Here is a 23,657-nt window from a genome sequence, read left to right on the forward strand (position 1 = left end):
CCAATGGCGCAACTGATAATTTGGTGGCTGAGAGTAGACTAAACTTTAGACCGGATCGGATCAGGTCTAAGTTGTGGCACAAGTGGTATAACACAATTTCGGTGAATTTGATCAAGGTGCACGCAGACAGATTCTGCACTCGGCTGGTATGTGTGATGGATGTCATCGTATTTGATTCATATGACAACAGCGTGCATCGAACCCTCTGAACCATTGTTGAAATCAATTCATCGAACACATTATCACATTATCACCTTTATTATATATTTAAAATGACATCAAGGGACAGATTTTGTTCAATTGTGGAGGTTTACTCCTTTTATTTTATGTCAGAGTGAGAGGGTTGTTTAGAAATTGGGGTGTGGTACATTGCGCAACGGCACTTGGCCTCTATTTTTTTTTGTCAGTATTAAACCTGTGAGCTTCCATGTCTTTCCAGATCAAATTCTAAAAGTAATCTGCAAAGCTGTGAGAAATTCGAAGGTAAATCAATTTTATTTTATTTTTTTAAAAAAGTGTCACACAAGGCCAAAAGAAAAAAAGACCAAATGCAAAAAAATAAAATAAAGCATACCCCGCCCCTTTTGACATTGCACACCCAAGAGGTTCTTCTCTCCTCATCACAATTAAATCAAAGAGGCAAGAGAACAGGACTCACATTGTTCTTGCGGTGTTTACTTAACCGAGCACAATAAAGCCTGAACAAAGTGACACGTACAGTTCATAAGACAGACAGCTCACGTGGATCCAAACACAGACTCTCACGGCAGTTTTCACATGTCGTCGACGGTACAAATGAAAAGGGACGGTTTACAGCTACCAAATACATTGGACTGATCACTTTTAAGACAGACTATACATGTCGCAATGGGCACTTTCAAGGGAAATGGGATCAAATGAGGAAAAAAAAAAAAAAAAGAGTCAAGGTCCCATCCGGGGTTTTTTTGTTTTCTTTATGCGTTACATCAAACCTGCAAGTTGAGGTAAGCATGCCACTGGGGAAAAGAGAGGAAGCCATCTCCCATATATAGGACTCCCTTGACCATATCCCCACTCACTTTGTAATTCGCCTTGACAGTAAATCAATTGTGAAGCCTGGCCCCTTCGACTCCTTACTTAGTCCAAGCCAAGGCCCTCCTCTCTCGCAAACATTCCTGCACACATGAATCACTCCAACTCCTGGCTTCTAGAAGGCATTTCCTGCCCGGCCCTCTCGCTCACTCTTACTCCTCTGCTGAAAGCTGGGCAGGAGCTTTTTGATTTGGACCCGCAGGGAGGAGAGCTCAGCTAACACTGGGACCAGACAGAAACCGAATGCTAGAGAGAGAGCGTTGGGTGATGCATGTACACCCGAGTCGGGGGGGTTGCGGCTTGGGGGGGTTTAGTGCTTTATCCTAAAAACTGCAATCCGAGCAGTGGACCGTATTCCATCGACATCACTCAACACGGGGGAGCGTCCCGTGTCAGCATTTAAAATGTACATTCTGGCTAAGACAGATGTTCAAACTTTAACATGGAACATCAATGTAGATTTTCCAGAATAACAGAGTAGGTATGGGGTTCTTCCCCCCTTCCATCCCTTAAACACACTGCAAAGATTCATGATCATATTCAGTGCTGAGGAGCATTCAGTGGTGACAATGTGCACGGTGGGAGCGCGAGTTGGCTCGTCCGCACCGTGCACCTGCTTAACATGTCCCCTCGAGATACACCTTGATGCTAAATCCACTGTACATGTACACTGGGCATGTACATCATCTTCTGTCAGCCGAGCGGACTCCAAACGACCATAAGCAGCTCGTTTGTCTTCGTATTATGTACACAACAATGGAGCCTACATATTTACTACATGAGGATCACGGATAGAGTCTCAAAGGGAGTGATGAACGAGGCAGCGACTGAGTGGAAAAGGGATCGTTCGCTGCTGCGACCAGGAAGGGCCTACAGTGCCGCCGTGTGTGTGTGCGTGTGTACACTACAGGGATGTGCTGTTGTTTCTCTGCGAATGTTGGAGTGTGTGACGTGCTCCCCGTAAACCTCAGATCATGGCTCTTATCACCAGCCTCCCTTTGACCTGGTGAAGATAGGTGCTCCTCTCCACCTCCAAGCCCTCGTCCTCGCTATCCGGGGGCTCCTCCTTCACCTTGATGACCCCGTAGTGCGCGTCGGGGAGCTCCACGCTGGAGCCGCCGCTGCTGCTGCCGCTGCTGTTCAGCGTGTGCTTCCGGATGACTCCTCCGGGGGGCAGCCTGTCCTCCTGCATGCGCTCCGGCTGCTCTCGGTGCAGCAGCTCCTCCTGCTCCTCCTCGGACTCCTGCAGGTGCGAGTTGGGCTGACGGAACTGCTCAATGGACTTGGACAGCAGCTGCAGAACACATTGACAGGAAGAACAACTTCATTCTACATGCAGCAGCCACTTTCATGCACGGAATTCAAAGAAGCAGAAAAAACGGTCACAATTCTTAATATCAAGTAATGAAACTATACAGTAAATTGATTTACAAACATGTCTCCATAGACACGCTTATGGGATATAGTTGCTTGGTATGGGGCCACTCGCTAATTACGTCACACAACCCATATGATTATGTTATCTTCCTGGACTGTCCTCTCATTTCACTCAATTTCTTAAGAGAGGTGTTTGGCAATGCATAGCCACTCCCACCACACACCATTGCCTGGCTAACCCCGTCCTGTCCCATTCGCTACTTCATGTTCCTTCCACGCAGTGTGCAGCACTGCCTTCCCAGTCCACATATGGATAAAATCCAACTCCTATGTAAAGAAATGCTCCTGTTGCACAGCAAAGATGTTTCAGCATGATAAGAAATATACATCCACCACCTCAAACAGCACAGGTTTAAGAAATAAACATTTAAAAGGAAGCTATATATTTTACAGAGGAAAAAATGTGAGCATTGATTTTCTTTCATATATGACTAACTCCAGTCAAATGCCCAAAACTTGGTAAAATTTGAAGTTCAATGCTCAATATGGTGGTGGCTGAGTTCACTTTACAATATGTACTGTGAGCGCATGTTTGGAAATTAATTAGTTCAATAGTTCCACCAGAAGGGGGCTCTACAGCCAACAACGAGAAGTGTCTGCTAACCAAATTATCTACAGCAGGTAGGCCTTTTATAAATACCTCTATTTAAAAGAATTAGCCTCTTTAGCTCAGTCTTTGTAAACACTGCAGACTTTTTCCAAATGCCTAATCTCTTGTAAATTTCCATTACTGCCCCCTACCGTACCAGGCACCGGAAGACGTGTAAAAACAGCTACCCCTGACAAGGCTCTACTGGGAAATTAATTAGGGCAATGTTTCACTGATCCCTCGCTATAAACAATCAAGGCTCATCCCTGATTAGTGGCCATTTATAACCTTCGCTTTAAGTGGCTTTACCCCGCGATCTCATTGGGCCGGATGATCGCAGACCAGCTCGCTCACGGGACATTCTTTTGACAGATAAAATCACCTTCATAGAGCTTCATTTATACCAGTGATTCCAATTGTCCAATGTTGCTTAATTTGTCCAAAATTATTTATGTCATACACACACCTTTTTGTTCATCTATCTATAACAGCAACATATAGTGGTCGGTAGCACAATGAAATGCCCTTCTATTAGAAGGCAGGAGGTGCAATAAACCTGTGTATCCGCCTTGCCATTTATACAACTGAATAAGTCGAGCTACCAATGATTATATCAGCTTTGCGTTCAATTGAACAGGCCCAGATTTCACTCTAAGTAAATGCGTGAGTTTGAGACAAGATAAAATGAAAGCAAGCAGCCTCCCCATAGCATAAGATCATCTTCAATTCACTTAAACGTATCCAAGAAACTGTTTACAGACCTCAGACCACTGTCTAAGATAGCAGCAGAGTTCAAATGACCTCTTTAATGTGAAGGGGGAAAAGTAATAGTCTATTTGGGGGAGTGGTCTACACAACTGATGACCGAGACCCAGCATCTACTTGACTGCAGGCCACTGAAAAAATAGAAGAAGGATCATCACACATTCTACCAAGTGAAATTTGAAGATAAAGATGGTGATAAGATGCACGTGTCATCTGTACACATCAGTTACCACTTGAGTTAGTTTTTGCTTTTTATTTCCTCGTCAGTGGTTTCCCATTCCTCCTTCAGGGCGCAGTGTTAGGACACATCAGTGCAGCTCACACAATGCTGCCTTTCACAGCGTCGGTCACCTCACACGCGTCCCTCACCAGAATAATTACTCTCTTGTGTCTTGGTGAGGTGACCTCGGCCAGCTTTCAGAAACACAAATATTGCCACAGAGGAACAAAATGTATCCTGTTTTTTTTTTTTTCCCCCTTCCCCGTTTGAACTTAGCTGAATTGAATTTCACAGTGTTAGCATGTGAACAACACTAGTGCCTTGAGCTATGATAACAGAATTAGTGCAGGGGAAGCATTTCTTCCCCATTTTGAAGTACTATACGTTGCAGATTTAAAAGCAGCGGAATAGCAGTTACGAACAGACTGCAGGTCAGGACTTTAAACTTCACTAAACCATTGATGCTTTCACAAAAACTGGATGTGGATTTATGTCCTTAACATAAGTCCATCGATCTTCCTGCTGTATCATTGGATCTCACCTGTCCCAAGAAAAAGACTGACAGAAAACGATATGCACTGTTGAATATATTGACAAACCTTATTTATATGGACCTGCTGCTGGTATTGTTTCTGTTTCTCCAGGAAGTGCTGGTGTTGCTGCTGGATGACAAGTTGCGCCAGCATGTTGTGGGGCAGTGGCGCTGACTGGGTCCTGTTCAAGGGCCGATGTTTGGGTAGTTTTGGGCGACTGCTGGACGGGCGATCCTTCATAGCCAGGGGGGACGGAGGGTGAGATGACAAGGAGCCTGGACCTTGCGAAAGTGAACAAACCACCCCAAAATATTAGGTTCCGCTTAAGGTTATCTCAAATGTATTTATTTCTTTGTTTTGTAAGGCAACATAGTGTCATGCAACTTTTGTCATCAGTTAAGATGTTCTTACCAGTGGAAAGCATCTTCTGCTGCCTCATCTGCTCCTTCTGGAGGAGGTGTTGGAGCAGAGCCTGGTGACTGGGGCTGACTTTGGACTCCAGACCATTCTGAAGAGGCACAGGACCCAGGAGATGCCCTGGCAGTCCATGCTTGCTCTCTATTGACCTGTCCTTCAGGCCCACAGCCGCCTGAAAAGAGAACATAACAAATGGTGACTCACTTCATACACCCCATGCAAGACTCACAAGAGTGTAGTTGTATAGCTGTCGTAAATATGAGCAGTAAATGACATAACATTAAAAAACAAACAGTTTACGGTTAAAAGTCACTGCTGTTGATGACCAGGCCTAGTTGGAATGTGCCAGAGCTGAACAATGATAAATCATGTGGCGTGTTATCAAGAGTTGTACTTGAGAGGACTTGAATTTTTTTTTTTTTTTTTTAAAGGTGGTGATAAACGAGGAGGAAGAAAAGAGCACGCTTGACACAAGACATTGCATGACAATATTTATCCAATGGGTGATAAAATCTTTGGGGCCCACAGGGGTCAGTGTCCTGTGGTCACATGAAAGCTCCAGATAGCCACTGAAAGCAGATTTTCAAGATGCAAAACCATTCAATTTGACTATCTAAAGATACAAAATACTTACGCTAATAGGTGACGACGCAGTCGGAAGCCCAAAAGAGATATTAGGTAGGGATGGAGATGTGTATAAACTCAACACGGACACGGAGCTCTCTGGTCGGAATAATCTTGGCTGTGAGGGCCATCGCTGTATGACACAGGACACAACAAAGTGAGATACTACTTCACTTTTTGGAAACGCACAGACTACAGCAGTTTGAAAGATGTGCTAGGTCGTTTACTCAAAGTTGTAAAAGTAGTGTTCCAGCCCCAGTTCCTTCATCCCCAGTGGATCAAATGCTAGTTATTCCCCGCTCTCCAGGACACCACCACTGGGGCACACTTCCTGTACCCAGCAGTGAAGGGGACCAGCATGTGGTTTTGGAACTGCCTTGTTTATCCTTGCGACCCCTACCAGTACTCAGTGACCTGTATGTGGATATCCGGACCATATTCGACCCGAGGGACCCGTTCCCTCTGAAAAAGGATACCTAATGTAACGGTGCATCAACATGCATTGCTTTTGCAACAGGCATGAGGTCTACAGGCAGCCCCGCGCTCCACCAATGACTTTCACGAGAGCTTCAGCATGCACCGAAACAATAGCAAGCTTGTGTGTTTACGTTGCTCGCATGTGGGTGTCTTTTTGGCTACCAGCGCCTGGGATTTCAATTAAACGCCACAGTCCGTTTGTCTCCCTCAGCCCTGATGTCAGGGCGTCTCTGCATTCTCTGTCACTGGAGGTCCTCGTGAGAGTAAACAGCCATGGTTCAGGAAAACACAGCTGCTCTGTTGAGATTGCAAGTCGATGTGTCATATCTGCCACCCGTTATAATGGTCTTCTTTGTGAGCTCGGTCCAAGGGGATCCATGGGCCAGAACTCAGCCTTGAATCTATCAAGAAATGCCTCTGAGGAGGCGCGAATCCAAGCCAATGACAGAAACGCAATGACAAGCCAACAGCGAAACTCAGAGCCAAACTTCAGATTGTTTTTTAAAAAGCGTAATTGTGTAGAACATCTGGGGGAATAATGTGAGCGATGAAAAAAAACGAGCAGGATTCTAACTGTTGCTGTTGTTTGCTCTTAAACACTGACATTTCCTGCAAAATGTGTTGTTTTAACACAAGTAAACCTGGCACAGTCAGACACATGGGTCAAGCTGTGCCTCTTTAATGTCGGTGCGGGTAGTCATTTTCACTGGAGGGGAACAGACAGAGGGCAAATGGCTGTTTTTATAGCTGCGAGCAGAAGGGCAGCCAAGAATTTTGTAGCCCCCCCCCCCCCCCCGCAAATATTTTTTAACATGCATATGCCATAGTTTCCTTCATTTGGTAAATAAAAGGTAGTGCTGACAGGTGGCCAATGTACCTCCGTTTTTGTGGTAGTAGGCAAAGAGGACGGTCCATTTTCTGCTCCCAAGGCACTGGAGGCCCCGATGGGAGAGCTGGGGCCCGAGCCAGGGGCACTTTTTGTGGGTGTAGAGTCTACAGAACATATATGAGTTAGAGAATATTCATGCACACGCACACCACAACACTAACATGTCCAAGTAATGGCGTCCTATGACGCCATTTACAATTACAACTGACTAATTTGTTACATAAAATAAGGAGATAGCACTTATGGTTTAGTACTCAGCTATGCTACTATAAACTGAGTTGCCTCAACATTAGAACCACTTGCCCATTCTAGTTAGACCTAATACAAGACTCGCTGTATGGAAAAAAAATAATAATAATCTGGCTATACACAGATAAATAGAAATGAAAGACCTGACAACTACAATGTATCACAGGGCATCCTCCAATTGTTTGTCATTGAATAAGTACTATAACAGATCCATTAATGACATGCACAGGCACACACACACACTGCATTACATACAGATGTTTTTCCAGTTGTTTGATATGCAGCTAAATGAGGCAACAAAAATGTAAACATCCCTCAGTGTGATGCATTGTGTTTCTACCCAGTACAAATTGCAACCATGATGATAAACATTCTTAAATAAACTCAAAACTGTTAATATTGTCAGGTATCAGATTTTCTTTGACTGGTCAAGTGTGCCTACATTTGTGGCCAGTTTGTATGTTGTAAAAGAAAACAAATGAACTGTCATGAGCTTGGTCATACCCATTAGCTCCAGTGCCCTCTTCTTGTAAGGTGTCATGAGGTTACCATCTTTTCTCTTGAGCATGGGGCTGCTCCGCCTTTCAGCTACTTTCTGTTTCAGTCTGGACCGCACCTTCAAGTTGGGCTCGGAGGCTGCAGAAAAAAAAGGATACAAAAATAGGAAGCGGACCTTTAGCTTAGTCTCAGTTCATTTTCTCAGGGTGAAAAATGACCCAATGGTGTGAGTAAGTCAAGAAGTGTTTTTTATCCAGCCAATGTAATGGAAAGCAAACTTGTGAAAGCAAACAGGAGCATCATAAAATAGAGACTATCAATCATCTTATTATATTCTAACACTTTTTGGGTTTCCAGAAAAATTCCAAACATTTTTTGACCAATTAAATGACTCAGGATCAGGCCTATTTCCAACTCATCTGGACTAAATTAGCTTGCGAAACACTGAGCTCCAAGTGAAATTCTGCCGCTACCTGCCGCCCTGGTGACCACAGTCTGATACAGTAGCAACAGTTAAACTAACACAAAAACATGGCAGATGTTCAGGCTCTCCCCAACACCTCCCACCTCCTAATCCAAAACAGAAATACCCATACACTACTCAGTCTTAAACCGTCGGGCCTAACCCGATCCAGACCCAATCAATCAGTTGTGATAGAACAGCCAATAATTCTCCTGTGAGACACAGTACAGTATTTTTTAACTTTTCACCCGCTATTATCAATGGTTTTCAAAACATAGAGTATATCAAAATTAGTAATATACAGTATATACATATATATATATATATATATATATATATATATATATATATATATATATATATATATATATATATATATATATATATATATGTGTACATACACACATACATACTTATATACACATATACGAAAAACGATTTTTAGAGCTAACATTGGCCATGTTAACCCACACAGCCAAAGGAAGAAACAAAACTCACATAAAATAAAATGGGCATATTGCTGCAGTGAAGTTATGTAAACCTGTTATACAATATACAGCCTTCTTTAATTATTCAGTTTGTGAATCAATATTTAAAGAGTTATTTTTGTGTACATTGTGCAGACTATACAGCTGAACATGAGGTGGTGGGGCAATGACATAGGAGTGACGCAAGGGATGATGGATATGGGGGTAGTGCTGGAGGGTAAATGGGGGCACAGTGGGCCAGATGCTGCTATTTCTGGCATTTGTCAAAGCAACCAAAGCCTCATCCCTAATACGTGGCGCGGACCTCTAATCCTGTGGGTGTGAGGATGAATGAAAGCGCGCAAGGGAGGAAGAAAGGAGGCAGGAGAGAGGAATGGGAGGAAGAAAAGGCTGCTGGGAGCCCTGTGAATTTGCTTCACGCCCCACTGCCTTGATTGCTTTCTATTTTTACACACTGCTGCCACCAAGCAACATATGCCAATTGGTCGCCACGGGAACGCCAGACAGCAGCATGAGAAGGAACACTTTCTCACTGGTCCCCATGGAAAAACACAAAAACACCCTGATGCTCTGAGATACAGGAGGCAATTATGACAGCCTTAAAGTGCAGTAGAATCACCAAGATTGAATGGTTAGATGGCCCACTAACTTGGAATTTCGTCTGCAATTCCGAGAAAGACACTGTCATCCAATTCAGTGAGTATCTAGAAAACGAACTCTACAACACAACAAGTATTCTGGCTTTTCTCTGACCTTTTTTGTGACACATACTTACTCCAAATGCCACCTCAGGAGGTTAAAAGCGATGGCACGCCAAAAAAAAGAAAAGAAAAAAAAAGATGGTTTTGTACACATGTCTCTGCTGCTTTCTCAGTACAATAAGGCCACAACTAAAATAAGTTGGCATCAATAATAAAATAACAAGTACGGTATGTACACCGGAATTTGAGCTATATTTACTCCTGTCCTATATATAGACTCAACTTCCAAGCACTAATCCCCCCTCTCCAGAGGCACACACGCTTTCAAAGTTAAAGTTGAGTAAACATTATAGTTTTAGCAGGTAATTCATCTAGCAAAGATGCAGATAAAACATTGTCTGCACAATTCATCAAGTTTTTTTTATGTTGATGGCTCTTCCTCCTCTGGAACAGATTACTTCCATTTCCTGTCTTCTTGGAAAAATTTAACCTAACTGGAGGTCAACCATCGTCCAGGAGTAGAACACGTTCGACTTAAAAGTACTGTAACAAAGATCCTTCTCTACCACACAGAATGCTTTACATCGGTTCAAGTGAGATGTTTACGCATGTACAGTACATGCACATAGTCGACAACTGGGCAAAAGCACCGTTCCTCCTGCTAAGCTGCAATTATTCTTGCAGCAGACTTATTGCGTGACTTGTCCAGGGAAATAAAACAAGAAAAACTTAGACAAATAAACAGGTTCATCAACTGTGTAGTCTTCAGGTGAAATAAGACACAGCTTAACTCATTCACTGCCATTGACAGATTTACTTGTCTTCTCACAGTCCAGCCATTCAGTCCCAGGAATTGATTTATATTTTTTCCAAATTTTTTCAAACGTTAGGGTAAAAGAGGGTCTGAAAATGTTTGGCGCTGAATGAGTTAATAGCCACCTTAACACATTCAGACATGAGTTGGATAGTTGGGGACGTGAATGGCAAAACTTGGACCAACACTGCTCCAGAGAAGAAAATCATTCATCTCCTGCTTGCTGTCATTTACAGAAGTGGTCCCCAACCTTTTTTCTGCCAAGGACCGGTCCATACAGGTCTACACCGTTTGGCCCTGTAACTATTGACCGTCAGCGTGGGGTGGGTGGGTGCGAGTGCGAGTGGTGCCCAATACAACCATTTGTTTAACGGTATTTTCTGGACTACAAGTTGCTCAGGAGTACAAGTCGCACCAGCCATAAAATGCACAATAAAGTGAAAAAAAACATATATAAGTCGCACTGGAGTATAAGTCGCATTTTGGGAGGAAATTGTGCGCTTAGTACACACTATTTCCACCGAGCTACAATGGTAACACTTAGCTAACATTCACACATGTAGCATACAAGAAAGTTACTGTAAGCTAACTTTAAACTCACCAAAATGGTTGTAGATCGATTAAATAAGTATTTTATTTATCCCCGACCATGTAGAATGTTTCCAAATCTCCAAAAGTATTTATGTATTCAGTCGTAATTATGTCTTCGTCTCCCCTGTGCTCGGCTTCTTACGTGTGTGGCTGCGTGATGCAATACCCCAGCCAGAGGCAGGCAACTGCCTGTTTGTGGTTCATTCTTGTTCAACCATCGTCTGTAAGTAACTTAGACAATTGTGTGTAATGAGCATGCAACATTTATATAGGAGCTGAATTGTGGATGATTGTACTGTGTTGTTGACTGAACATACTAATCGCTATCACTAATGCTAATCGCAATCGCTAATCGTTAGCATGTCTGCCTGTTTGTGGTTCATTCTTGTTCAACTATCGTCTGAAACGAAATGTGTAATGACAATTATATATGAGCTGAATTGTGGATGATTGTAGGTTGTTGACTGAACATATTAATCGCTATCGCAAATGCTAATCGTGATCGCTAATCGTTAGCATAGGCTCGTCTTGTTCATGTCTATGAAAATACATGTGTATGTAATGCATAGATTGATAGTATTTTCTGTTTCTTGTGCAGTTTCACAATATAAACAGGCAACTTCGCTGCACACCTAGAGTTTGTGGCGTTTGTTTGTGAATGTTTAGCTGTTTCGATAAGCTGGCTTCCTCGACTAGCAAGGCCTTAACAGTGAAATTGTCTTTTTATCATACAATTTTAATTACTTTTTTAACAAAACAGATTAGACTTTAGACTTTAACCGTTTAAATTATTCATGCATTTTAATAGCTTTTAGGATGTATCTTATGTTTCTTTATGTGGGTTACAATAACATGTGAAATGATATAGAAGTAATTGTCATGGCTTGTTAGTGCTGACTTTATGATGTTTTGCCTCCTTCTGCAGGTGCTTTAACGCTAAAGCGCCTGCAGAGGGAGACAAAACATCATAAATACAAGCCAGCACTAACAAGCCATGACGGTAATAATGTGTTAATAATTTCACACATAAGTCGGTCCAGAGTATAAGTCGCCCCACCCCCCACCCGGCCAAACTATGGGGAAAAAAAACCCCCACGACTTATAGTCCGGAAAATACGGTATTCATTTGTTTGCTTGTGTATTTAATATTAGTGTTGTGCGACGAAGACGCTAGCTTGTGCATTTAATATTAGCGTTATGGGACAGAGACAACTTGGCTACCATGGGGGGGAGCGTTGCGTTGCCGTGGTGCACAAATGTAGTAAAGTACCACAAACCTTCTAGTCAATATTTGTGATTTTTGTTGTTGTTGTTGCACTTTTGTTAAAATGGCGATATAGGGAACTTGACATTAACTTTTCAGTGAATAATACATTAATCCTATTAGTTATGATACACGTGTTTATACACCATTGTGGCTATTTAAAAACAGTCTCATGTTACTATTGGCAACCGACTACAATATTTCCTGTTAAATTTGCAATGGGTTGACATTTACTGGGTTTGTAAAAGACCCAAGACTCATGAAAAGAAGTATGTGTGACAAAATATATATTACTGACAAATGTGATTATGAAGCTCTAGCAGAATAAACAATGAACTTCGCCCTTTGGCCGAACCAAGCAGTCGGGTGTCTAACACAGAGCACTTGAGTCACCTCCAAGCTTGTTTTGAGAGCTATCTTTTCTTAAACAAACAATCATGTCAATGTCCGTCCTTCCTTTGCCAGGCAGACCGCAGCAACACCTGCCAATCAGCCATCAGTGGCAGTCGGAGGCTGAGAACAACACCACCTTTGTGTGTCAACCTCGCGTGCCAGGCTTTTAAAGGGCTCTAATGAAGACAGACAGGAAGTGGGGGAGGAAAGACTGAGCAGGAAATGACACCACATAGATTCAGGAATCCATGAAGCAACAAGTAATTTTATCAGTGTGAGAGGCACGCACAATGCTCATTTTTGTGCAGACTGCATTTCATGCTCAATATTTTTGTAGGTTTTCGCTTTTTTTCAAGAGTGGGTCGAAAACACATTCCATGGCTCTCAATAGGCAGGTGTTTCTTTATTTTCAGATTACAAGTTCCTCAAGCTTTAATGTATCAATATTTTTTTCATGGTGAGAATTCCTCATCTTAAAAGATAGAATTCCTCTGAGTAATCACCAAATTGGGTATATACAGACCATGACAGCCTTGTAGTAAACCAACTCAACAAGTAGGATTGTCCTGGAGTGTAATTAAAGCGACACTGAGGAGGAAAGAACATAATGTAATTTGGTGAGCACATAGCAGAGTTTTTTTTTAGGGCTTGCTAAGTCTTGTGCTTGTGATTATCTTTATTTATTCAGCCTTAACTTAAAGGGTTCCTCAAGCTTTAAACCACTGAACCCAAGTTTTTTTACCTTTCGGTGGGAACCTGTGTGTCCATTCAAAATTGCTTCTAAAGCCCAGGGAAAGATTTGACTGCTCCTATTACTGCATTTATTACTACTTTTAACAGTAACAATACAGCATATTATTATTCATGCATTTAATTTGGGTAAAATAACAACAACGTTTCTTTAAAATCATTTCAAAGTGAACAATGAAATGGAAACAACTAAAGAAGGAATTCAAGTGTCCTCATAGAGGTTTTGTGGTGAGACCTGGAAGGAGAGGCACAGATCATAATGAGACTACCAGTAATTGATGTTATTAGCAGGTCATCAAGCAACCAGGAAACACTCAATGGCTCGACAGAACTCCTGATTGACATAGGCCAAAAGGAATCTTAATAACAACCCACACTGTCGGAAATAGTTGTACAATTCTTTTTGTCCGTCAAGGTACAATTTGTACTAATGTACAATTACTAGATTGCATAATAACTGTGTCTATATTTTACAGGGCCTAAAAGTTCAAGTTTACAACCTGGAAAACCAGTGCATTTTTTAGGTATCATACTTATGATGGGCCAATATACTACTAAAGGGCCAATTATGTACTTTTGTCAAACGAGACCGACTAGTCGCAGTAAAGTGTGCACTAGCCAATGTGTAGATTTATGAGTGCATTTGAACATGTTGTGTGTGTGTTTCACACAAATGCAAAAGAGCAGACCTGTCTTCCTCAAGGGGAAGTCGTCCTTGCCGTCAACGGGTGATGGCAGAGTGTAATGGCAGGTAGGGGACATGCCACCTAGAGGTGGAGAGCTTTGGTCCAGAGAGGCATGATGGGAGGACCTGGCCACACAAAACAACAAAGACAACAAACAAGTGAGTGCAATGTGTCTTAGTGATGTAAATGGGCATCCCAAAAGTGCTTCTCATTCATTTAAGATGGCCAGGACGAAAAGTAGTCACCTGTACCAGAGCTTGGGGTGGTGGATGAACAAATGATTGCCACCATTACTGGCAGGGTCCTTTGCTGATTTGCTCAACAGAAACTCTTGGAGTTTCTGTTTCACCTCTGTACTGGCGATAGCACCTGTGAGACCAAAAGGTGCAATAACAAGGATTGGGGTTACCCTAAGGATACATGACTTGGGCTATATATACGTGGCAGCACATACACATTTTTGAAAAAAGTCCTGAATTTCAAAATTATTTCTGTTTCACATTCACTGGGACTGTCCCTAGTCATGTAGAAAGATCTCCCCCTAGTGGCAAACAAGCAATAGATTGCAAAAAAAAAAAAAAAAAGAACACTCCTATTGGAGGCCGACAGTTCCAGGGCATAGTTTCAAATTACCTGACCTGACAAAGTCATAAGTCATCTCCTCTATTATTAGACAGAATGTAAAAACAGAAATGAAACCTTAGATCCTGAGCTATTCTCACAGTTCTATTAAAAGACATTTTCAACAAAATTCCAAGATTAAATGGGACCGGGAGGCCTGAGCTATTTGTATTGCTTTAATTATAGTCTTTATTATAATCATCACCTTAAAATTACAGGGATCTTCTTAGTCTCTTAATTTTACAACTAAAGTAATCTAAAAAACAAATCTGAAACACTGTCAGTAAAACACATATACCACTATTCGAATATGCTAAAAAGGATTAAATTAAATTACATGGAAGAAATGTGTTTTATAGTTTAACTTTTTTTCCCTTTATGGCCTCTCTGTCTATGTAGGTCAGAGAATTTTTTATTGTAATTCTTGTATTGCACTTTACAATAAATAGAAGAAAGGCAAAAATATTATTTAGCATATTATCATAATGTTGCCCTATGATCAAATCTTTGTTGTACTTTACTGACCTAAACCTGTTTATACATTCCCATGGATTAAAAAAGACTTTTTGTCCATACAAACAAAGCAAGACATAAGAGAAAAGTATGAAAAGGGGATGCGTTAGGTTGATCTCGCCAAAGAATATGACCGTAATGCATCGACAGTCGCCACGTAATTAAATCAGTTCTTTACAAAACGCCAGGCAAAAACCACTTCTGAGAGAAAACATGAACCAGAGGGCAAAAAGCGATGAGGGCAGCAATTAAAAGGTAAACGACCATCATTTTTAATCTTTACTCTATTCTTTGTTTTATTACATTATGCACAACTCTCATTTATTGTGCAATCATCTAATTGTAACATGTATTTGTTAACATGTTTTGATCCATTTTTATGCTTTATAAAACGTTTATGTCTGAATATTGGGGGGCTTGGAACGGATTAGGGCATTTACATGGAAAACGCGTCTCTACTTACAAAAATTTCTACTTAAGAAATTTCTTCCAGAACCAATTAATTTCGTAAGCGGAGGTAGCACTGTAATAATAGATTTTCCCCCTCGGTGTCGAGCTCTTACTCTCTCTGGAGCGCTCTTTGGCCCTTAGACTCAAGCTGGAGATGTGCAGCTCTCGCCTGTGCCTCTCCTGTTCTTTCTCCTGCTGGCTCTGCTGCTGGTTCTGTTGGTGCTGCTGGTTCTGTTGCTGTAGCTGCTGCTGCTGCTCCAGACGGCGCTCCTTCTCTGCAAGTTCCTGTTGCTGTTTCATCACGTGGAGCTCCTGCTGAAGCTGAGAGTGCCATAGAAACAGTGGTAAGCATGAGGAAATTCTAATTAATGGTGCTTGATGTTTTTGGAAATAGCTATTTTTGTGGGCCTACTGTGCTTTTCTATTTTGCAGTGATGGATGAATTGATGCTTGCAAGTGAAAACATTCCTCACGCTGTGCTGTAGTACAGTGATGCTCGATACTCTGCATAGCTGAGCTCCTAATGTTCTTGTATTTTCAAGTTATCTGGACTGGCCGGTGGCCACACTATGTTGTGTTTGCTGTGCTGCGTCCAAGTGCTCTGTGTGTGTTGTATACAACTCTTAACGAGCTACGCCCACCTTGAGGTGCTCCTGGAGCTGAGCCTGGTGCTGACGGGTCAACTTCTCATGCTGCTTCTGGAACTCGCTGATGAGCAGCTGCTTTTGGATTTGCTGCTGCTTTTGGATGAGCAGCAGCTCCTGCTGCAGCTGCCGCTCCCACAGTCCCGGGTCCGAGCCTGGCCCCAGCATCCTCAGATCTGTGCGCAGGTCTAACGGAGATACGGGTTCCACAACCAGTGGTACGTCTGACTTAATCTCCACTGTATTTCAAAACAAGAGGATGAGAAGAAAGAAAAAAAAAAACATTAAATGTCTAACACTGAATGCGTGCCTGTCATGGGACACAGTTGGTGGTATATCAGTGCTGCTATAGAGGGGGGAAAAAATCATAATAAAGCGAGATAATCATATTAAGGATCAACAAGTATAATGGAGAGGGAGGACAAGAAGGAAAAAAGTGAGAATCATGAAGGCACAGCTTTCTCTCATGCAAACCTGTAATTATAATCGTTTCTAAAAACAAACACTGGATCACATCCGGCGGAGTCTACTGGGAGCAGCTGTACTGAGGATACACATTTGGATAGACATTTGGCACGGAGCTCACAGTGGACATTTCAAGTATTTATTTAAATCCTGTCTTCTGCATGTTTAATAAACAAACGTCATTCTTCTCATCACTCCCAGGACATCGTGCAGCTTAGAAATCCTTCAAGGAAAATACTTTTTTAAGGATGTTTTAAGCATTTCTGGGGGTATACTGTATTTCTGGGATCTTTCCAGTTTGGTGTTTTTGTCATTATGAGTAATTGCCAGATACAAAAATGGGTATCCTTTCATTCTCTGAGCTCTGTATATATTAAAAATCGATAAAAACGTAGAAGACGAACTGAAATGTTAAAAAATGTGACTCCCCAGGTGTTGTTATTGTTACAGTTTTTGTTTAGTTTTTTTCCGTTATATTTTGTTTAGAGGATGTTTCCAAATATGTTGAATTAAAATTGAAAAACAATTAAAGTAAAACAAAATGTAGAAGACAAGACTACTCCATCTTCATATTCCTTAGGATAACTATCAATGATGTCCGTTTTTATTTGTGTGAAGATATGAATATTAGGCACAGGATCACCACTGATTTTATGCTTAATATTTTTACATATTGGAAAGTGGATTACAAGAACCAAAATGAAAAGCTACCGTAACCTACATAAGTCGATGCCATGAAGCAAAAAAAAAAACAAAAACAAAAAAAATCAGCCTAGTAATAAACATCTCTTTCATATAATTTCATTTAACCAAACATTTTCTTGTAGAAAAAAAACTTTTTGTTTCCTGACTGTTAAATTAATTTAGTCCTAAAACTAAGCAATTGGTAGAGTCCTGTCCCGTAATTGTAAAATAATGTTCGTAATGAGAACTATAATTAAAGCTATACTGTGCATCACCGGTGGGAAAATATCACAATTGAACTGCTTAGTCCAAAATGTCCGACAAAACTGATACATGTTAGCTGGATGGTGGGTCTACATACAATGTCCATTATTCTGCAAAGCGTTTTTGACACCAGAGAAACATCCAAACCTACTTGAAATTTCAGTAGCCGCAAGGAGATTTATTGAGTGCATTCATTGCCGTGGTGTTCTCCAGGGAGGAGGTGGCAAAACACACAAACACATATTACTTGTTCACTGTAAACAAGAGAAAACTGACACACTTCACATTTGACACTTTTGAGGTGTGTTGTGACGATCATCTGCCATCATTTTTTTAATCAACTGTCTTTACAGTAGATTTTAAACTAGTCAAAGAAGCACCCTCTCCGTAGTTGCCATCACTCACATTCCCTGCGGCAGGTACACTGGCATCAATCTGTATTTTTTAGTTTATTTTTTTACTGCCACCGTTCCATTTGTATGTGGCAGTGATTATATAAATAGCAACATAAAAGCAAGTGGCGCAATCCTGGTCTGTGACAACCCCCACACCCTAGTATCCACCACCCTAACTTGCTGCTGTCATAGCAACACCGGCTACGTAATTACGCCCCCCCCACCCCACCGCACCCCCCGCCACAACACACACCCCATCCTGCAGATATGGAGTCTCGCCGCATGTCATCTCCTGCCTACTGTGGCAATGTGACATGTGGACTACCATATCAGCTCTTATATAAGGACGGAGTACCCAGCAGAGAGAAACACGGTAAAACAAAAACAAATTACACAGAGCGAATAGTGAGTGAGAACTAGTCTTAGAAGAGGTTCAAAGAGTGAAGACAGCCGGCGGGGAGTCCTGGGCTCAGGTGTTCTAAAAACAGCTTCAGTGAAATGACAGAGGAGGGCACCAGCTCGGCAGGCACATGAATAGGTACCTGTAGATCAGACTCCTCTCTGTTGACAAGGAAAATGCATCTTGGCATGTAAGTATTTGACAAAGGATTGTCCTGTAATGGGCGTTGTTCCAGGGACAGCCGTGAACCTGTGAACCATTCAAGGACTCTTGTGAGTCAGACACCGTCAGTGCTACTTCTGCCTAATGGACCTAAAAATAGCAACAAAAACACCTGCTGGCAGGGAGAACTCGCCACTGTGATATTTAATTAATCTCATATTTCATTCCCTACCCTGACTGCGAATGACATTATGGATCGCCACTTTGATCGGCGCATCAAGCTGGGCCTCTATCACTATTTCTCAGATGGGGGGGGAGAGGTGTAGGCGGGAGTGTGAAGGCTTATGGCCACATTTGATAACTGAGGCTGCACGAAATGGCCCTTGAGGAAACCACAACAGCCTCACGCACCAATGCTATTCTTGTCCGCCCACCGTCCACAAGAATAGCACAGAGCGGAGCGGCAAAGTTGAGGGAAAATAATGAAATCCTTAAAGTATGCTGATTATTCAAGCGCACCAAATGGAGAATCGACATCCATCACGACTGCCTGAATAAAGGTCCAAACATTCTACAGACTATGTGCTTCACCCGACAAGAAATGGCATTTAGGTTAAAATCACATACTGTACAGCACTACGGCCTGAAAGAGAAATCTTTAGCTTCTGTCAAACGAAAATAATCCGTAGGCAGACGTGAATACTGAACCTGCAGTAACTGTGGCCAAATATAAATGCTCTTAATATAGACAATGTGCGAAAGACTGTCACACTTGTGAAGCTGCCAGCTTAATTCAACACTAGTAAAAATAAAAGCGCCATGTTGCATTCATGTAATCTTCAGGTCATAGGTACAATGACGCTTTGGGCCATGGGTACTCTTGATACAAATATTTTTTTCTAGATTAGAATGATGTGCCTCATGGTGGGATAGCAGCACCGATGCTCCATGCACTAGTAAACAAGATATTTATGAATGACAGCTCCCAAATGTGTTTTTAGCACCAAGGAGAGACAAGAACCCTGTTGCCCAATGCCCAAATTCCTCCCTGTAGAGAGCTCGCCGAGCGACGATTGGGTGACTCACACCCTGTGACTGCTGCAGTCGGAGCGCCAGTGTTCCTAAAAGTGTTTACTCTCCTGCCCCTTTGCTTTGCTTGAGCCTTGCTCTTGGTTAGAGTGACAATTACAGCCTTAATTTGAGATGGCTGCTCAGAATAAAATGGCTTACATGAGAAACAAGCCATTCATAATATAAATATCACTCACTGAACAGAAAGTGCAAAGCTGGTCTTACACCTTCAGTTTGCCCTCATGTCACTAAATCAACTTGATAATCTTCCGACTAAAAAAAGAAGCTTGCTGTGCAAACATCATCAGGTATAATCATGCAGTATGCTAATGGTAAATGCATAAATTCTGTTCAGTCTTGATTAGAAATTGCTCATAAACCAACTGTGCAGTTAATTGCACAACTGCATTTCATTTTCAAGAAGTAGTAGTGAATAGTATCAAATCAATGTTGTTGTTTTTGAAACTTTTTGAAACTTTAGACCCGAACTTTGAAACTCCTATCACACCAGTTGCGTTGTTGTGAGGAGCCCTGATATTGGCTGGTTTTAATCATTTTTTGCGTCTGACAAACTGGCATCAGCAGTTACACTTAATAGCGTGATTTGTCTTCCATGTTGCCTGCATTTAGAACAGATGTTTGCTGAGCTAAATTCCCTGTCTGACAATCAAAATAGAAGCAGAGACACAGAAGATAGATCTTCGAGGGGGAAAAAATAAGCTGATCTTTGGGACTGCAATGTGGCACTGGATCTCTCATTAAGTGCCTTGTTATTTTGAGCAGCTGGCAAGTCTAAAGCAGGAAACGGTGCTTTATTTTTAAGACGCAGACTCGTCCTTGCCGCCGAGCCAGATTTCAGAACTTGCAGGCTATCTGTTCACAAAGAGACCTGACCCGAATCAGCAGGCCGGAGCCAGCAATGTTGCCGTGTTCTATTTGGTCGTCAACAAAAAACAACACACAATACCCCCATCCGTTACGTATTAATGGCAACAATAATGACGAAAACTCGTAAGATATCATCCTCTTAAACTGAAAGTATAAAGTCCTATGTAACGATGTCTCTTTCTTTGCAGAAAATATTACTTGTATCCCAATGAATCATTTCACTAATGCTATGAGCCACAACTAAAAAAAAAAGCATCCAAAAGGCTCCCCCCTCATACAGACACAAACAAAAATCATATAACCTATCCTTTCACTTTTCATCTGTCATGAATACGATAATTGTTTTTTGTGTATGTGTCATGAGCACTTCAAACACATTCTGAGGGGACATGAAGGTAGACGAGCCACACAAGAATACTTGTAAAATAGACTATTATTGTCTGCAAGGTTCCTATTGAAGTGGGTTTGCATGATGTTTTGCACTCAGGGACTCAGCTAATTAGTTTCCTGGTTAGAGAGCCCATTTGAGCACGCTTTTGTCTGATGTCAGACACACATGTGCTTTTATTTACGTGAACTACTTGAATTGAAACAGCAGCATCTAAAAAAAAAACATGGTTGTTTTCCTGCATAGAACAGCTTTCCATTAACCTCAATTCATAGCACATGACCCTCAAGTCGGTATTAAGTCTACTGTATATAGACTAGCTCAGAAACACCTTGTGAACGACTACACATTTGTTTACATGTCAAGTGAATTACCTTAAAAGAGAAAACAAATACACTAGGACAAAGGGTTTCACTATTAATATATGTTCCAAGGCACTGTTATATCGGGAGCATGCCAAGATGGAATGATAATGCACAGACGCCTAATCTTAGCAGGCTAATGCCATAAGCCGAAAATAACTCACCTAAGAATAGCTGACCCACAGAATAAGCAAGGAGGCTGAATTCAGGCGCTCTGTACAGCCGTTGTTTGCCACACAGGCCTCGCACACAGAGGACAAGACGTGTAACATGATTTATTGACAGATGGAATGTGTCATCCTCCTGTCTTCTTTCTAAATTTGTGTGGCCCACTGCCTCTCGGGGTTTTGCCTGCAGTCAAACTCAAGCTTGATTTTTCGAAATAAAGATTCACATTTAACATTAAAACGAAATGATGCCTAAATGTATGTCTGTCCCACCTAATTGCGCATGATCTAGTCAAGGTTACGGTATATTAAATTAAGCCCTCAAGTGAATGAATCTGCACTTTGTCATGAAACAATCGTTTCTCTTATGACTATCGACAACTATGCAAACCATTCAAACGTTTAACAATTGCGAAATCATGCATGACAAAGTGAGCCCTGACTCAACCTGAGTGCATTCACAGCATATTCATTGTCATCTGAGTCAGCCATGGATTGTACATTTCCATTTTATGTGAAGCCAAAAATAGAGCAGACAGTATCTGTGGTTAATGTCCTGAGAGAAACCTTTAAGTTGTACCCTCAGCATTAACATCACACTTTTTCCACTTCCCTAAAAAGTGCACGAAAACAACATCCACTTCATGATCTCAGTGACTCATTTTGGCCGGCGAGATCTTGGGAATAAGGGTAGCACAGTAAGCACACTTCCTATTCGTATTGTTTAGCACAATAACAATGTTCCAATGAGAAGATTCAGCTTTAAGGTTGCTTGAACACACGGCAGTGTAACTGATGAACAGAACGCAGAGCGACATATGGCATTATTAGAGCAAATACCTCGATTCGGGAAGCAGTGCCTGATCCTACCACGGAGCCCAGCTGGGTTGTTCTTTGCACAGAGAAAGAGAGACTAGCTGACCGCAGAGTTGGGAGTAAGAGAGAGCGAGAGAGTGGGAGAGAGTCAAGTACACCGAGGATGGACGAGTGTGTGCGATGCGGAGCAGGAAAGGAAAGAGAGAGAAAAAAAAACCGAGAAGCTGACATTCCGAGGTGGACGAACTAGAAAGGCTGCGCGCTGTGATCACCTGAGCTGTTCACGTTGTGCATCCTGCTCTGGTTGGGGAGCGGCTGGGCTCCAACGCGGCCGTCTGTTGTGGAGAAACTTGACTCGCCCTCGTAAATCGTCTGCAGCATACTCCACTTAGCACTCAGGTCTCATCGCACGCCGTCACTAAGAGAGCCACCCCTTCAGCCACCCGGGGGAGCGACAACAGCCTTCCTCCGCCTCCTACTCTGAGGAACACTCTCACTGGAAAGTGGGAGCACACTCTCTGCAGGGCGGTTTGCCTTTAGCCGGCACCCAAACACTAACACAGTGTCAAACCTCCCTGCTTATGCCTGTCTTCTCTTCTCAGCAACGTGGTCAGAGGGGAGCCTGCAAATGTAAAGCAGAGTTGCTGCTTGGCAAAGTCGTGTGTACTGTGCATTGAGCACCTCACTCAAGCAGCAATACAAGCCGGGGAGGGAGTGAGCTTCATTTGCATGTGAATCAACAACTGCGTGGCCCACAGGTGACAGAAATAGAACAATAGCCAGCCCTGGCTAAAAATAGGTCAGGCGAGGCGCGGGGATTGGAGCAGCATTGATGCGTTTAAAAATACCACACCAAACACAGCTGTCTTCTGCAGCTCCTGCCAGAAGGCATGTCTCCTGACTCCCTCTCTGCAGATGGAGTCTTGATCTCCCCTCCCTCTCTGAGTTGTGGAACACGTCTCTGACTCTATTTGTGTCTTCATTTTGTTCTCTCAGGTGGACGAGCAGTAGGATCCCTTTTTACATTGATATATTTGTCAAATGATTCACAAAAGTGCTTCTTTCATGTGATTCACAAAAACCTAGGCTCGCCATTTAAATATCTCCTGCTGCAAACCACCACAAAGGCATGCTTAAAGGTGCTTTCCCACCTCTTGTTTACTTTCTCTGGGACAAACCAGATGACAGGTAGGCTTCCCACAGTAGAAGATAAAAAAGCAAGCCAAAATGTGTCAAGACAACACGCGAGATTTCTCTCTTCTGCTTTTTGGGGCAAAAAGAGGGAGAATGTTTTCTTTTAACACTAAATAGTGGGTGAAGCACTAATCAGTCACCATCGTGTTGTGTAAAGTCAAACTTGAATAGTTGATTTACCAGTGGAGCGGATCAACAATGGACTGCTTTCACACAAAGTTCATTTCGAGCCGTACTTCTTGATCATTCACAAC

General features: G+C 42.2%; 1 protein-coding gene and 1 long non-coding RNA gene across 4 annotated transcripts; one reads left to right on the forward strand and one right to left on the reverse strand.

The window, feature by feature from the left end:
• Positions 1 to 476: 476 nt before the first annotated feature.
• hdac9b (histone deacetylase 9b) lies at positions 477 to 23,098 on the reverse strand. 3 transcript variants are annotated; one of them, XM_086038463.1, is made up of 11 exons: positions 22,482 to 23,098; positions 16,145 to 16,386; positions 15,617 to 15,824; positions 14,165 to 14,288; positions 13,923 to 14,044; positions 7,776 to 7,907; positions 7,011 to 7,126; positions 5,667 to 5,789; positions 5,027 to 5,204; positions 4,682 to 4,896; positions 477 to 2,365 (listed from the first exon to the last, which is right to left on the reverse strand). In XM_086038463.1, exons 1-11 carry the CDS (start codon positions 22,588 to 22,590, stop codon positions 2,039 to 2,041), a joined length of 1,896 nt encoding a protein of 631 aa, XP_085894589.1. In that variant the 5' UTR covers positions 22,591 to 23,098; the 3' UTR covers positions 477 to 2,038. The 3 variants fall into 3 exon arrangements, with proteins under 3 accessions (XP_085894589.1, XP_085894588.1, XP_085894590.1); XM_086038462.1 differs by having other exon boundaries at positions 14,165 to 14,295; positions 15,615 to 15,824; XM_086038464.1 differs by lacking the exon at positions 22,482 to 23,098 and adding an exon at positions 22,234 to 22,435 and having other exon boundaries at positions 14,165 to 14,295; positions 15,615 to 15,824.
• On the forward strand, positions 10,901 to 17,056 carry LOC147143870 (uncharacterized). The gene is made up of 3 exons (XR_015087876.1): positions 10,901 to 11,049; positions 12,556 to 15,847; positions 15,936 to 17,056. It is a non-coding gene; the product is annotated as an uncharacterized LOC147143870 (long non-coding RNA).
• Positions 23,099 to 23,657: the final 559 nt, after the last annotated feature.

The sequence above is a fragment of the Filicampus tigris genome, chromosome 8 (assembly GCF_054856515.1).
Source record: "Filicampus tigris isolate MCC_2025a chromosome 8, RoL_Ftig_1.0, whole genome shotgun sequence".
Classification (NCBI taxonomy): Eukaryota; Metazoa; Chordata; class Actinopteri; order Syngnathiformes; family Syngnathidae; genus Filicampus; species Filicampus tigris.